Raw genomic sequence first — 14,271 nt, forward strand, 5'->3', positions numbered from 1 at the left:
TGTAGCTGCATACCTATATCTCTTTTTTCAGCATTTGTACGTCATCAAAATTTCAGATGTATCATTTCATCATGGAAACCATAAAATAATGTTTTGATGCTGTAATAAAAAGGCTCTTGGCACATATTCCACAATGACTGAATAGCTACACTATCCATGTTTTTGAGGGGAGACAAGAAATTGGAAAACAAATCAGAATCTGTCTTCTGCCAGCTTTTCTGCCAGCCCTCTCATCTCCTCCGTTGCCGTGAGGTTCTGTCAGTGTTTGATCATGGAGGAAGTTGCTGTGCACTTGCTAAGCAAGCAAATCCACACTCAGACTTTTTCCTGAGGTCTTCCCATTAAAAGAGTGGTGAATTAAAAAAAAAAAAACCAACCAAAAACAAGGAGATATCTATTTGCAAATAAAGAACAGAAATCAAAATGTTAAGCCTAATGATTTGCCCCTAAATGTTTAGCTTTCTCAAGTGCAATAATATAGGAGGCAATCTTTTCTATTTTTCAAAGTTGTTTATGAACAAACTAATGAAAACATCCCAGTGAGACAGTGAGGCAGCATCACCAGAGTTCAAGAAGGATAAACTAGCAAGGAAATTACAACACTGGTTCTATGGGCCCCACACAGACCTCAGCACTTACACAGAGTCAAATGACTTCACTCAGAAAGCCAAACTCACACAGGAGGAGGGTCTCAAAGCTGAGCTACAAAGTATCATCCTTAGAAATGCTCTAATCTATTTGGAAGCCAACATTTATCCTCAATGGCTTTTTGGGTCCTTGGAACTTATGATGCCAAGTCACTTTGGAGAACCAGGCATAGATGCTTTAGACAGTTCTGTTTAAAATCTCGAATTTTACTTCACCCAAAGTCAAGAGATGAAGGAGAAGGTCACACAGGCAGACGAGAAAATCTGGATTTTAATTATATTCTTGCACAAACAATGGTGTAAAGTGACACAGACTGGTGATTCCTTGTTGCTGAGGTATTTTGCTGGTAGATTTTCACCATTTAGTGGCTCAGTCTTGACACTTTGTGTGGTTTATTGATTAATTCAAATCCTGCGGGGGCTAAGACGCCTTTTCCAGACCACGATACCACCACACTTTCCCCCATTGTTTAGTCAGTAATAGAACTGATTTTAGGTCCAAATAACTGTAATAACTTTCTTACTCTAATAAATACTGTAATAACTTTCTTACTCTAATAAATACTTCTGTTTGACGATCATGCTGCATTGGACCCAGCTGAGATGGAGTTAATTCCTCCCACAGCTGCCCTCACAGTGCTGTTCACTGGTGTCTGGAAACTTCCATCTTGTTTTCTCCTTCCCCCAACCCTGCTGAGGAGGGGAGGGATAGAGCAGCGTGGTGGGCACCAGGATCCACCCAAGATCAACCCAGAACACACACACACATTAATAAAGCGAAGTTTTTAAACTTTTTGTGTGTAAGGAATGAAAAATATCTGTCAGAAGCAGCGTAAGGCACACGAGAAGATTTTCACACATTAAGGTCAAACTACACAAAACTAGCTGAACCTCTGTTTAGGTTTCAAGTGTTTGACAGATTCCTTACTTCTGTGCAGTTTCAGAATTGTGTAAGACATAGCAGTGAGAATCCGCTCTCCTTCAAGTATGTAGATATCCCATATCCTGAGGCTTAATGTAAAGGGAGTCTGCAATGACAGAATCAGGCAATGCTGTGAAAACAGTCTGCCCCAAGTCACAATTCAAAACAGCAACAGAAAGGAAAACATACTCACACGATCAAGAAAACACTGGAAAAACCACTTGGTTGTGTAAAAGCTGGTGGGCATATCCTGGGAGTCCTGCAAACAACACGGAAGTTGAGCAAAACTTTCAAAAAAAAATCCAAGTAATGCCCCACACTGTCCATGAAAAAACATTTTCCCCTTGAGGCCAATGTACTTTACAGTCACCATAAATAATTAATTTAACTACACAGGACACTGTTACTTCAATCCAACAGATGGAATTTCTGGTTTTTATAGCTTTTCTTCACCAATTTCACCACCTGAAGAACATGCACCTGGAGGTGCTGAAGTATTGACACATTCTAGACTTTTATTGCACTCTGGGGACAGAGGTAGCAGAGGATAAAACCCTCTCTCAAGAAAATAAATCAATATTCTGGGGCAACCCAAGTTCAGGCACTCGATCCATTAAGTCTTTCATTTCTCTGTAGCAAGGCTGACAATTCATGCCCAAAGCTGAAAGGACTTCCTTACAAAAATACATATCCACCATAAATAACTGGAAAACAACCATATTCTTTGACTACTGGGCCTCAAACAGGATTTAAGCTGATAAGGAATTTTATTTCTTGATTAAGGAGACTAATTTCCCCTAAAGCACAGATAATCCATGAGGTATGACACCCATTCAGACTGCTAAAGCTTCTCTGCAGCTTCATGCAGCTTCAAAATCCTTTGCACAGTTAGAGGAAATGCTGAAAAAAAAGCTGAAAAGAAATCCTGAATTTTAACTGCGGGGTAACATCATATTCTATGCTTGCCAAATTCAGCTTTTCAAAAAAATATGGACCAAATTCCAGAATTTAATTCCAGAAACACTGAATAAGTAATGGGCCAAGCCCCTGTGGTTTATGTGCAGGCTTTACTTTTGCCTTTCAGGAGTTAACATTGGCTCACAGCAAGAGATGAGGAAGAAGATGTTGCTACAAGTGAGCATCTCTTACACCATCCTTTAAGAACTGGAGATGGATTCTGGCAGCACCAATGTACTGTAAAAAGGAAATTCTTCATGCCTAATGGAAGGGCCTTTTTCTCCCATTAGAAAAATAATTTACTCCTTAGAACAAATATAGCCAATATTAAGAAAAAAGGCATATTATTTTCTATTTAAGAGCATTAGAAGAGATAAAATTCTCCATGTAGCTTCATGAAAATAGAATTATTTTAAAAGGACCATTAACCCCTCTTATAAGGGCTATTTTTAAAACAGAGATTAGAACTGGTTGGTCCTAAACCTGTCCAGAGAACCAAAGCTAAACATAAAAAAAACCCCTGTTCTAGTATCAGTTTGCTTACAGAAGCTCACACAAGGCCAAACAGAAGAACCACACATTGTCCTTAACTCAGAGGTCCAAAGTGAGAGACACCCAAATTAATCACCCTTAGGGTCCAATTTTATCATAACTTTGTCAAGATGCACTGTAACTTTGACTATAATGACAACAACAGCACTTCTGCCTCTTAAAACTGCATTTTTTTCCTGAAGTTTGAGTATTCTTGATCCAATGGGTTCACCTGAACTGAAACAAGGTAGAAAGCTGTAAATTAACATTGCTTATATAGTGAAATAAATACTTACCAAATGCTGCTTAAGTTTGGACAAAAATTTCTTCAGTATTTTGTCATGATGTTCCTGAAACCTCAATAGTTTTGGGAAACCAGGAATAAAAAAACCTAAGAAAAGAAGTTGACCATTTAACAGGCGTTTGTACTATAAAATCACATTTTAAAAAGCCATTAAGGCTCCAGGAACATTATCCTTCTATAAGACAACTGGATCTGAACAGATATTCATAACAGTGTTTTGATGTATCCAACAGATACACACATACTCCTGCCTAATAGCTACAATCAATACATTCCCTTAGTGACTATTATTAGATCAGAATAAGTGACAGCAGATCCATCAGTCCTACATTAGTCAAACCAATATAAGATCATGTGGAAACCACATCTAGAATTATTCTTAAAAGAAAACCAAAACAAAGAATCACAACCCTTACCTGCTAAAATTGGAATTATAGCCCAGAAAATTCATAATAGAAGGGCAAACAGCATAGGTATCTACTAGGATTGTCTGCATTGAAGCAATGACCATAAAAAAGACAAGAGGGATATTCTAGTATGACAAATATGATTATACCCTATAAGTAAAGACTGTGAGCTCACACAACTGAAATAAAGAGCATATAAAAACCCCATCTAACTGTTTTAGTGATTACACACGAAGGAGAAAAAAAACTCCAGGACTCTCTTCAGCTGAGGTATCAGCAGAGTTAAAGTTACAAAAAAACTCCAATATATGAAAACTGGAAGAACAAGTATAGTAGCCATGCAACTTAGAAAAAGAAAAAAAAAAAAAAAAAAAAAAAAAAAAAAAAAAAAAAAAAAAAAAAAAGACTTGAAGTCCCAAACCAAAAAGCAAAGTCTTTTTAGCTACCAATTGTGCAATTCAGTGCACAGTCACTAAGACAAAAGATATGCTACCTCAGATTCACACAGGTTTATTATTTCATAGATACAAATGCAAATTCTACAATACTTAAATGTCAGGTTGCATATTAGGAAATTTCAGTAACACAGGCAAGGCATTTGGGTTTTTTCTTACTGTAAACAGTGACTACATCAAAGCTAATTAGCCATAAACAATAACAATAAAGGTTATTTTTGCATGGAAGGTTGCTCTTTCACATTTACATACACCAACTCATTATCTTGAATTTTTAAGACTATACAAAGATCAATGGAAAGTTTCAGGGTCATATGTCTGTATTTTATCATTTAGAAATTTCACATCATCCATACAACATGAAATACCAGAGAGGCCAAATTCATCTCTTGATTTCAAGTAGTTTTATACTAGAAATTAGTCTGGCTAATGGACTACATCCAAAAAGTATTCCAGGTTGCCATATCACATGTAAAAGTGAAAAAACCTTGAAAAGGAGTATTTAACCATCCTAACCATGCCAATATGATTCTAATGGAATTCCCTATCCCACCCCCATGATTTCCAAAGGGAGATGTCCATTTCAGAGAACCATCTGATGGTCAGTGGCATAATTTGCAACTCTAGAAGTTTTCCTTCATGGATATTGGCAACTTGGAATTGAAATTACTTAAGCTTTAAAGAGCTGACCAACAGTGCTTTAAGCTACTTTCCCCAAAGAAGAACATAAAAATTGCAAACTGTAATATGACATCAGTTAAGTCAGTTTTAAAGTTTCCTTTCCAGAATCTACTGTGATATTTACAGACACACACTGACATTTAAAACAGATACATTCAAGAAATCACAGGAAATCCAGGTTGGATCGGACTTCTGGAGATTATCTGGTCCAACCTGCTGAAAGCAGAACCTCAGGCTAGTTGGCAACATTTAATAAATGATAAACTGGGAACATATGAGTCATAATTAAAGTTTTATCAACCTATCTATAAATGCAAACTCGCCTAACAGGCACTGCCAAGACAGTTTCAGTGTGTATAATAAAGCTGTGGCACAATGGCTCACATGCCCTGTGGAGAAGCTCATCAAGCCTTGGGCTACTCAAAGCCCCCTCCTTCTCTCTCCCATCGCTTGACAGGTGTGGCAGGAATAAAGGAGGGAGGTCTGCAACATCTCAGGCAAAGCATCTGCCTGTGTTTATCCTCTTGTTTACCATGCACATGATTTGGTAAATAAGAAGCTGATTTTGACTTACTTCCCTCAAAACGTCCGGAATTTTCTGTGAGCTTTGAGGAGCTCAATATTCTACACGGCTGCAGTAGCACGGGTTTGGATTATTATGAAATCTACAGATTTTTTTTTGTAAGATGCTTTTGGTCTGTGTTATCATTGTGTAAAGCTCCAAGAAAATCTTACGACATTGACATCAGATCACACTTTTTTCCCTTCCCCTGAGTTGACAGCTTTCCAGAACTGTAAACGGCACAACAAACTATCCCTTTGTTTTGGGGGTGGAGAACATCCAGGAACAATGAAAAGCTTGGGAAGGAAGATACCACAGAAAGACAAATTCCCCAGCAGGGAAAAGCAGCCAGAACTTGTAGGAAATTTGCTAAAAAGCCCAAGTTCTGGATGGCATTTACTTTTCCAAGAACCACAGCTTTTTTGGATCACCAGAACTGTAACATCACAAAGGTTTTGGAAATCCTGGACCTGTTCCCTACCAATAGCCAGGCAGTATGCATAGATCATATTAAATCTGGCATGGAAACAGAGAACTACCAATAACATAAGAGCAACAATTCCATGAGAGCAGGAAATTCTGTGTGAGGTAGTGATAAAACTGAGAAGCCTGAAGTTCATGCCTAGACACAAGTCCATTTTTTACTGTAGATTCCTGTCCTGCCAAACGATAGCACAGCTGCAATATTATCTAACACATTCTGTATTAGGTTTCCACTACTATTTTATTACTATATAGATGTCTACATAACCAGTTTTCAATTGGTTACATTCCCTGAGAGAATAAGAGAAGAGGAAACCATCTGATTTTCATTAAGAACTATTTGAAAGATATCACATATAAAAGCCATTACTCTCTCTTATGGATGAGAGCTCCAGCAACATCCAATACCTCCCCCAAGTAAAAAGCTCCCATTATGTTTTAATTTTCACCAATCAGAACAGAATAGTTTCATTTTCAAATAATTTGCAGCTTAAATAGGACAGGTTGAAACCTAAATACACTGACATGAAACTCCATACCGTGCATAGCGTGCTTTGGACCAGAGAGAAGTTTCACCAAGGCCCAGAAGGCATCTTCTTCATTCATGTACATCAGGAGCAAAGCTGTGATCTGGCTCATTCCCTGACAGTATCCAACCTCCTGAAAATCATACCAGGGAAATATTAAAAAGCTGGCAACAAAAGCCTCATAGCCATGAGCTTTTATTTTTCCCTTGAGTTAGTGGAGGAAGGGTGATGCCTGTCCTGATGGCAAAGCTTCCCACCAAACACATTTCATATTTAATCATTAAAAATATTGATAGGTAGAAGGGATGATGCACAACCTTCCAACTGAGAAGTAACCTGGAAGTATTGATCGCTCATTAGAACTCACTACTGAGGAACAAAATCCTTGGTCACTACTAATATTTTCAAGTTACTGTATCATCTTTTTGTCCAATGGATGCATTTCTCATTTCATTGTAATTTGGGGGGTTTTTATGGAGGATGAGAGTATCTGGCTTCGTTCTTGTATACAGTCAGGGCACCATCTGATAAACACAGGAATTTTCAAGAGTGACCTGTAACTATGAACTTGCTCAAGTTTAGCAGCCCAATAGCAAGCAACTGTAATAAACTCAAAGAAAAAATTTATTGTTCCAAAACTGAACTTGAGTACTTCCTCTGCTATTAATTTTGAATTTTATGGCAGGAACCAGCTGTCACTATCATTCAGCTGCAAAGATAACCCCAACAATAAAGTATTTGTAAGGACAACTAATTAATTGTTGAGTAAGTTTTTTCAGGTTTACAAGCTCTTAGCACAACTTTATTCTAGAGATAAAACCAAAGCATAAGAACTGCTACACATTAAAAGGAAAAATACAACAACAGAAGTGCAAAATAAGAACTTCGTTATAACAGTCTCATCATTACACTTTGATGATTGATTTTAAACATAATTATTCATGCAACTTGAAAATACCAATGCAATGTTTTATACGAGGTATCAAAAGGTCACACAGAAAGGTTACACCTCCTAGAACTTCGAAAAAATCCAAACAAACCAGTATTTAATTCAAGTAACTGCTTTAGTTTCTCTTTCCTCTTCTGAAGTTAACATATTTTATACTGACTTCTAGGGAGCTGCAGATGGATATAAAATGGAAGATGTACAGAAATGCTCAAAATGGGCCCAAGGAATGAGGGGACAGTGAATTAAAACCACAGTTAAATGTGGACAAGAAGGCATTTCTTCTTCTTCTATTTTTCGCATACAGCCAAAAGACATTACAAAATACATAAGCTTCTAACCCTTATGATACAGTCTGGAAACTCCACTCAAATAAATCCCCATTCAGGATTGCAGCCAAGACCAAGGGCTTATGTAAAGAAGATGCAACCTTTTAAACTAATTTCAATTTTTTAGAGCCTTTCAGGTTATGAAATACACCTGTGGACTCCAACATAGATCTTTCTGCAGTATTTTCCTCCCCATCATTCAAATGAAAGCAAGGCAGATAATATAATGGGAGGAAATATCAGTCACATAACACTCCAGCACAACACAAATTCATTATTCTTATTAGTCACCATCCTTGGCTTCAGCCAAATTGTAAGCATGGTTCAGTTTGGGCAATAAAACTCGTATTTCAGATATTTTATTTTAACTTCAGCTCAAGATATGTCAGCAAATAATTTATTTCTGTGTGCTTCCAAAGGTCTCTGAAATGGTTTTTTGGGTTTTTTTTAGAGAGAAAGCGATGCAAGTTATTATCTTACAGCAATTTCAGAGAAACCAGATTTAAGTGTGAAGGAACACATCTTACCGTATTATATATGGAATATGCAGCTAAAACATGGAACAAAGATTGTTGCCTGGAGAAATAAGAGCAGAAAATGGAAAAAAATAGAGCATTATCTTTTGTAAAAACAGAAAAACACAGAAGTGGTGAACTAGATTTTGGAAACATGCTTTCCCAACTTAAGTTGTCTAGCACTAAAAAACAGGATAAACCACATTTCACAACGATAAGTGCTTCTGATTTCAAGCCCATTTTGTAATTAGCACCTGTATGATGTTTTATATGTTGAAATGTTTCAAAAATTATCAATAAACTTTAGAAAAGAGTGGTGGCACATCATCATTTTTACAGACAGGTAAAGTGAAACATTGCATGGGTGACATTTCAAACACTGATTTATTCTGAATGCCAAAATTTAAACTCCCCAAACTTCATTTCTGTGCTTGCAGAACACTAACAGCTGTTATTGATTCCAAAGAGAGATGTAGAAGTGAAGAAGTGAAATACACAAAGCAGCCACAAAGGTGTCTTAATCTTGGCACCGAAATTAAAGTCTGCTCTAGTGACTGCTACTGTCAAACTGAAGAAAAACAATATTAACTCTGGTTCAGCATCCTGCGCTCAGCCCTCTGTTGATCTCTGGGTACTTCAGAGCTAGAATTACAAAGAGCTTTGTAGAGGTCCCTTGCTTTCTGTAGGACAGCCTAACTTGTGAAGACAGCCACACAAAAAACCTCAAACACCACCAAACCAGCCAGCACAACTCTGCACTTTCCAAGCTGTATATGAAAGTAATGGTGGAGAGCTCTCAAAATCAACTTTTAAACTCACAGCCACTTTTTGTTACCTGTTCAGAAGAGAATCTGGATACCTGAATGCCTTATTTTCATCTACAAGTAAAACTGCTAAAATTTAACACCAGAGTTTTGCATATTGTCCTTTTTCTGTCCAGTGAAATTTTCTCCCTATTTCTAATCAATGAATGGAAAGAGATATTAGCAGGCTTAAAGAAAGAAAGCATAAACCAGAAGGTGCTTATTTTCTTTTGGGAAGAGTGTTTATACTTGGAGAATTTTACCAAAACATCTGCACTGTGGCATTTTGGTTTACCCTCTCACAGAACTGAAGTTTAACCATTCTTCAGTAGCCAAAGAAAAGTGTAACAAGGTAATTAGGCTGGAGCCTCATTTTACAGTGCCAAATTAACATGTCCCCAGTGTACACAGGAACCTCCTGAACCCTCAGGTGACCATATGAAACTGAGGTAGGAGCTCAAGCTCATTCACAGTTCCACACCCAGAATAATGGTGATTTCAGTATTATTTACACTAGATGGAAGCACTGAAGACCTGTAAAAGAAGGAACCTTCAAAGGCATACAGCCTACTTAAAAGTCAAGCAAACAATTGACTTACCCAGGGAACTTTATTTCATTGCTATGTGAAATGATTTCTGAACTTTTCATCAAGGCATTGCTGGAAATGCATAATATATGTACAGTAATTCTGAGAGCTGTTCCAAGTGTGAAATTGCTTTAGGCAGCCAAAGGCTTTCCTGTGGACTCTGAGGGCACGGCTACAACAGCCACAGGGACTGGAGCTGGCTCTGCTGGTGTTAACCCCAAAGTGATGAAGCAATGAGCTTCTGCTGACATCTGAGATGTGAGCACAGAGCCAAGAGAGGCCCGAGCAGCTCAGGCACTGCCAGCCCTGCCCAAATGGATCAGAACTGCGCTGGCTGCACGGAACCCTCTCAGCCTGGGAATCCCTGCTCTGTGCTCCTTCCTCACAGCCATCAGAGAAATTCCCCTGATTTAGGATTTTTCCACAATATATCTAGAATAATAATGTAAGAAAATGTTTCTTTTATTATCACATTAAAGTCCACAGCTCTGAGTATCGCTTTTTGAGAACAGCAGACTACCGTAAAATCTGCCTTGGCAAGAAAAGGAGATTAAAAACTGAACTAATACAGAGACAGAAGGGGAAAAATACCCTCTTCTTCTCAGCAGGGTGCTGATGCTGCAAGCAAGCAACAATACTGATGTTTGTATCCCCACTTTTTTCACTATTAAGCATTTTTAAAGATGACAGCTGCCTAATATTCCTCATCTAGTGGCAGCAAAAAATAACGAAAAACATCTTGAAGAAATCCAAAAGCATTACGGCCTAGAGTTGTAAATAATTAAATGCTCCCGTACAAAAATACTGCTTTATTTGGTTCTGAATTAGCTGCTGGGAGAAGAAGAATACAAAATCCAGAGGAAGGCTAAAATCTCTGGGAAGATGGAAGTTTACTTACTTTACACCGTATCTGTCCCGAAACATGATGTGGTCTCTGTACGTCCGGTTCACATCGAGGTCAATCTGCCGGATATCTGGCGAAGACCCTCGTGCTTGACTCTTCAAATTCTGGGAGTACAGTAAAGAACAGAAGTTTGAAATTGTGAACTCTTAAAAAGCAGAAACCCGCTTGACTGTACAGCTATATTGAATTAATCGCCATCATGTGGTTTAAAGCAATACAGGACAGCAACTCACAAGATTAACAGTTTTAACTTCCAAAATAAGCATATATGTGTACAAATTCCATGAGTAAGAAACAGCCACAGAGTAAAGTTGTAGAAAGACAAATGCCCTAATATTCACTTTTTTTGGACATGTCATTCACTACCCCTATTTAAGGCTGTTTCAGCATTTCAAATTTCTTATTTCCATTTCTCAGGCAGGTACAGCACTAGAGAAAGACAGAAAATTACTTTTGCTACTCAGGAAAAAGAACCTGAGATGCAAGTGCTCTAGACTAGGCTTTAAGCAAATGATTTAGTGTGGTCTTCATACTTTCCCTGTCTTTTTCTCTAGCAGAAGTAATAGCTACATAGCTGCCAGTTATTATCTAAATATAGATAATGGACATTTCTCTAGTAATTTCCTCTGTCTTTCTGTTCTAATCTAATTTAGCTGTAGAATATGTCTACTTTAGCAGTTGCTTTAGTGTTTTATAATTAAATCCATTTTTGTAATTGAATACTTATGAAACCTGCATAGGTTTAGACTGACACCTTATTTTTTGCACTTACAATAATTTTCTCTTGACTCTCATTCATTTATTCTCAGTTCTGTCCATAAAAGTTGAGTTTGCAAGACACTGGATTCAATACGGTATTTTTAAAACATTACTTCTGACTATTAGAGAACACCATAGACAAAAGGTAAAACTATGGACTCTGATGGCAAGAAAACAAGAGCAAAGTCAAAAATAATAACAAAGGGATCAATAATGTGCATCCAGTCTGCTGTACACAACCAGAAGCTTTAGGCACATGAGGAATTACTTTTGAGTCAGTGAACCAACACAACACAAACCACAGTCTCAGCTACGTGCACATCTCAATTCAATTTAAACTAAACCCCCAAAATTATTTGTCCCCCAGACAGACAGAAAAGCAGCAAAGGGAAAATTTCTAGTTTTAAACACCTGTGATTTGATGGAATGTGGGGAAAGAAGCACCCTGAGCCCTTGCAATCATGGCACCTTCACATGTGAGAGAACAGAAAGGTACCAAAAGTTTGAGAAACAGGAAAGACAGAAGGTTAACAATTGGTCTTTCCCCTGCAAAGAGAACTGAAAGAAGCTATCTGACCTACAATAAGCGTGTATTAACCTTCTAACTTTAAGGTGTGCAGTCTGTGACACTTGCAGTGAGCAGTGTTAATATCACATCAGGAAATAGAAAAATAAAGAGCAGCAAGATGAGTGTATCACAAATAAATCAGAAAATACTGGAAGAAAGTCTTTCTACTTCTGTATCTGAACTACAAACATTTCTTTGTTTTGCACTGAGCATTAGATTACATTAATAGTTCCTGAAGATTATTTCACCTATTTTTAAATGCTTCCAATTTTACTTGGTGTCTTTCCCACAACCATATTATTCAGCATAACCTCTGCTTTACCTCCTTTGGATCTCCCACTAGTCTTATTGAGGAACTTAAAATACAATAATCAGAAAAAGCAGCCTGTTAGACTAAAAAGCAAGCAATATGAGGAAGGTAACAGACACCAAAATTTAGATAACATCAATACCAACACCAATCTTCTTTCATAAGACTCTTCACTTATTCAGACTCAATCTCAGCTCAGCTTTTGAATACACAGCCTTTTTCCTAGCTAAAACAAGCAATAGAGTGCAGTGTAATTTCTAATTTATTTTCTTAATTCTGCATAACAGCAAAGGCTTAATAAAGCCTGTAGCTTTAGTATCTGATATTTTAAAATTAATATTAAGTAGAAATTCTACAAACTCACATTATAAAAGTCTTTCATTTCTTCTTTCATCTTAGGAACATCAAGCAACAAGGACCAGACCTGCCCTCTGAACTGTAGAGGGATCCCTTTATAAATTCTCCTATGAAACTGGAAAAAAAGAAAAGAAGGTAAAAATGCAGCACAACTTGCAATGCTCTGAATAAAAGGAACAGTGATGCACAACATGCTAAAGAGAAAAAGTACAATTACACCAAGCACCCTAGGAAAGGGATGACCTGCTGGGGACAAAGTGTTCCAGTGTGTTTTGAGGAAGGTGTCCAGCAATGCCATTTGGGACCTCCTGACAGAATCCAGAGGCACAGGGACAAAGTATACACACAGGCCAAACCATCCCAGGTGATGCTTTCAAGTCAGGACTTTTGCATGTAGGAAGGTCTACCAAAATTGTATCACCTTTGCTCAGCAAATTTTGTAATTTAGATCCCAAAAATCAGATTCTTAGCGACACTCTATTTAAGGATAAGCCACAAATAACTCACTGTAATTACGGTCTATAAATAGAAATAGCGAAAAGCAAGCAGCAAAATCACAAAGCTTTAAAATTATCAGTAAAAACCCGTAAGTAGAACTGATTTTTGATTTCTTCTAAAACTGCAACAGTACGCTCAAATGAATGTATGCAAGGAAACAAACTGAAAGATCACAAAAACTCAGAATGTGCCATTTCTAAAGCTAACAGATCTCACATCCTATTTCTAAACTAATAATCAGTCTCCTACTGGCATATTAAAGCATTTGCAAAAAAAAAAAGAATCAACAAAAGAACACAAAAAGGTGTTATCATCTTTTGAAGACTTATCTAAGACAAAGAAAATTGAAAAGACAACTCTGACACAGAAAATGAACCTTTCTGAAGTTATGTTTTTACCATTGTTTTAATGATTACACAGGGAGACAATTAGGTTTAAAAAAGAACAAACCACACACAACCAGTCTCCAATTTTCTCTTCATGTTTATCCTACAATGGAAGTTAGACCTTAAAAATTCCAGTTGACAAAGCTACCACTTCCTTTACACATTTTTATAAAAGTTATGTTAGCAGTACGACATATTTTAAAAACTATGTCCTCCTCAAAGACAGGATTGTTTTTCTTTTCACGTATTTCGCATCTCCAGTTTTGGAAAATTAATGAACCCCTGGTTGCAGTACATTTCCAAACCTCCTGCCATTTGGAAATTATCTGCTCTTTAAAGGTGTCGTTAATGCCAGCAAGGATTTGTGTCTGGATTGTAGAATCTGTAACTCTTGCACAAGTATGGTTATGAGTTTCTTCCCTTGTTCCTTTTTCAAATGAAAAACATAAACTTGTATAAGATACAACAGCCATCCCGGAGGCTGTCCACAAAAAAAAAAAAATGCTGTGCTTCATAAAGAAAACTTTGCTGCATTAATGGTAAGAATGCTCAAGCAGCAACACTTGCAGTGTGAGCACAGCTGTGCCAGTAGAGTTTCTTCTGTAAAGATGAAGAACAACGCACAGAGCTCCAAAGCAGCCTTCTCTACAGAGGGATACCCTGAGCTCAGGATTTCAGCATGTGTCAACCCAGACACAAGTGTACCTGCATGTGGGAGAGAGGCAAATTTAGTTTTTGAAAGCCAAACACCCCCAACTGCAATGGAGTCATCCTAGGAAGAGATTAGTCTGTATACTGAAGAGCAGAATGAGGCAAATTTGCAATATCTTTTC

General features: G+C 37.4%; 1 protein-coding gene across 4 annotated transcripts in view; it reads right to left on the reverse strand.

Moving 5' to 3' along the window:
• Positions 1-14,271, reverse strand: part of USP6NL (USP6 N-terminal like) — a 111,886-nt gene that overhangs the window by 15,068 nt on the left and 82,547 nt on the right. For all 4 annotated transcript variants that reach the window (XM_040062624.2, XM_040062625.2, XM_040062622.2 and 1 more), the window contains 7 exons: positions 12,562-12,669; positions 10,555-10,664; positions 8,279-8,327; positions 6,489-6,609; positions 3,354-3,448; positions 1,763-1,828; positions 1,576-1,675 (listed from right to left, as the gene is read on the reverse strand). In XM_040062624.2, the coding sequence (XP_039918558.1) occupies positions 1,576-1,675; positions 1,763-1,828; positions 3,354-3,448; positions 6,489-6,609; positions 8,279-8,327; positions 10,555-10,664; positions 12,562-12,669 (649 nt within the window). The remainder of the gene's footprint in view (positions 1-1,575; positions 1,676-1,762; positions 1,829-3,353; positions 3,449-6,488; positions 6,610-8,278; positions 8,328-10,554; positions 10,665-12,561; positions 12,670-14,271) is intronic.

Source organism: Hirundo rustica, chromosome 4 (genome assembly GCF_015227805.2).
Source record: "Hirundo rustica isolate bHirRus1 chromosome 4, bHirRus1.pri.v3, whole genome shotgun sequence".
NCBI classification, from domain to species: domain Eukaryota; kingdom Metazoa; phylum Chordata; class Aves; order Passeriformes; family Hirundinidae; genus Hirundo; species Hirundo rustica.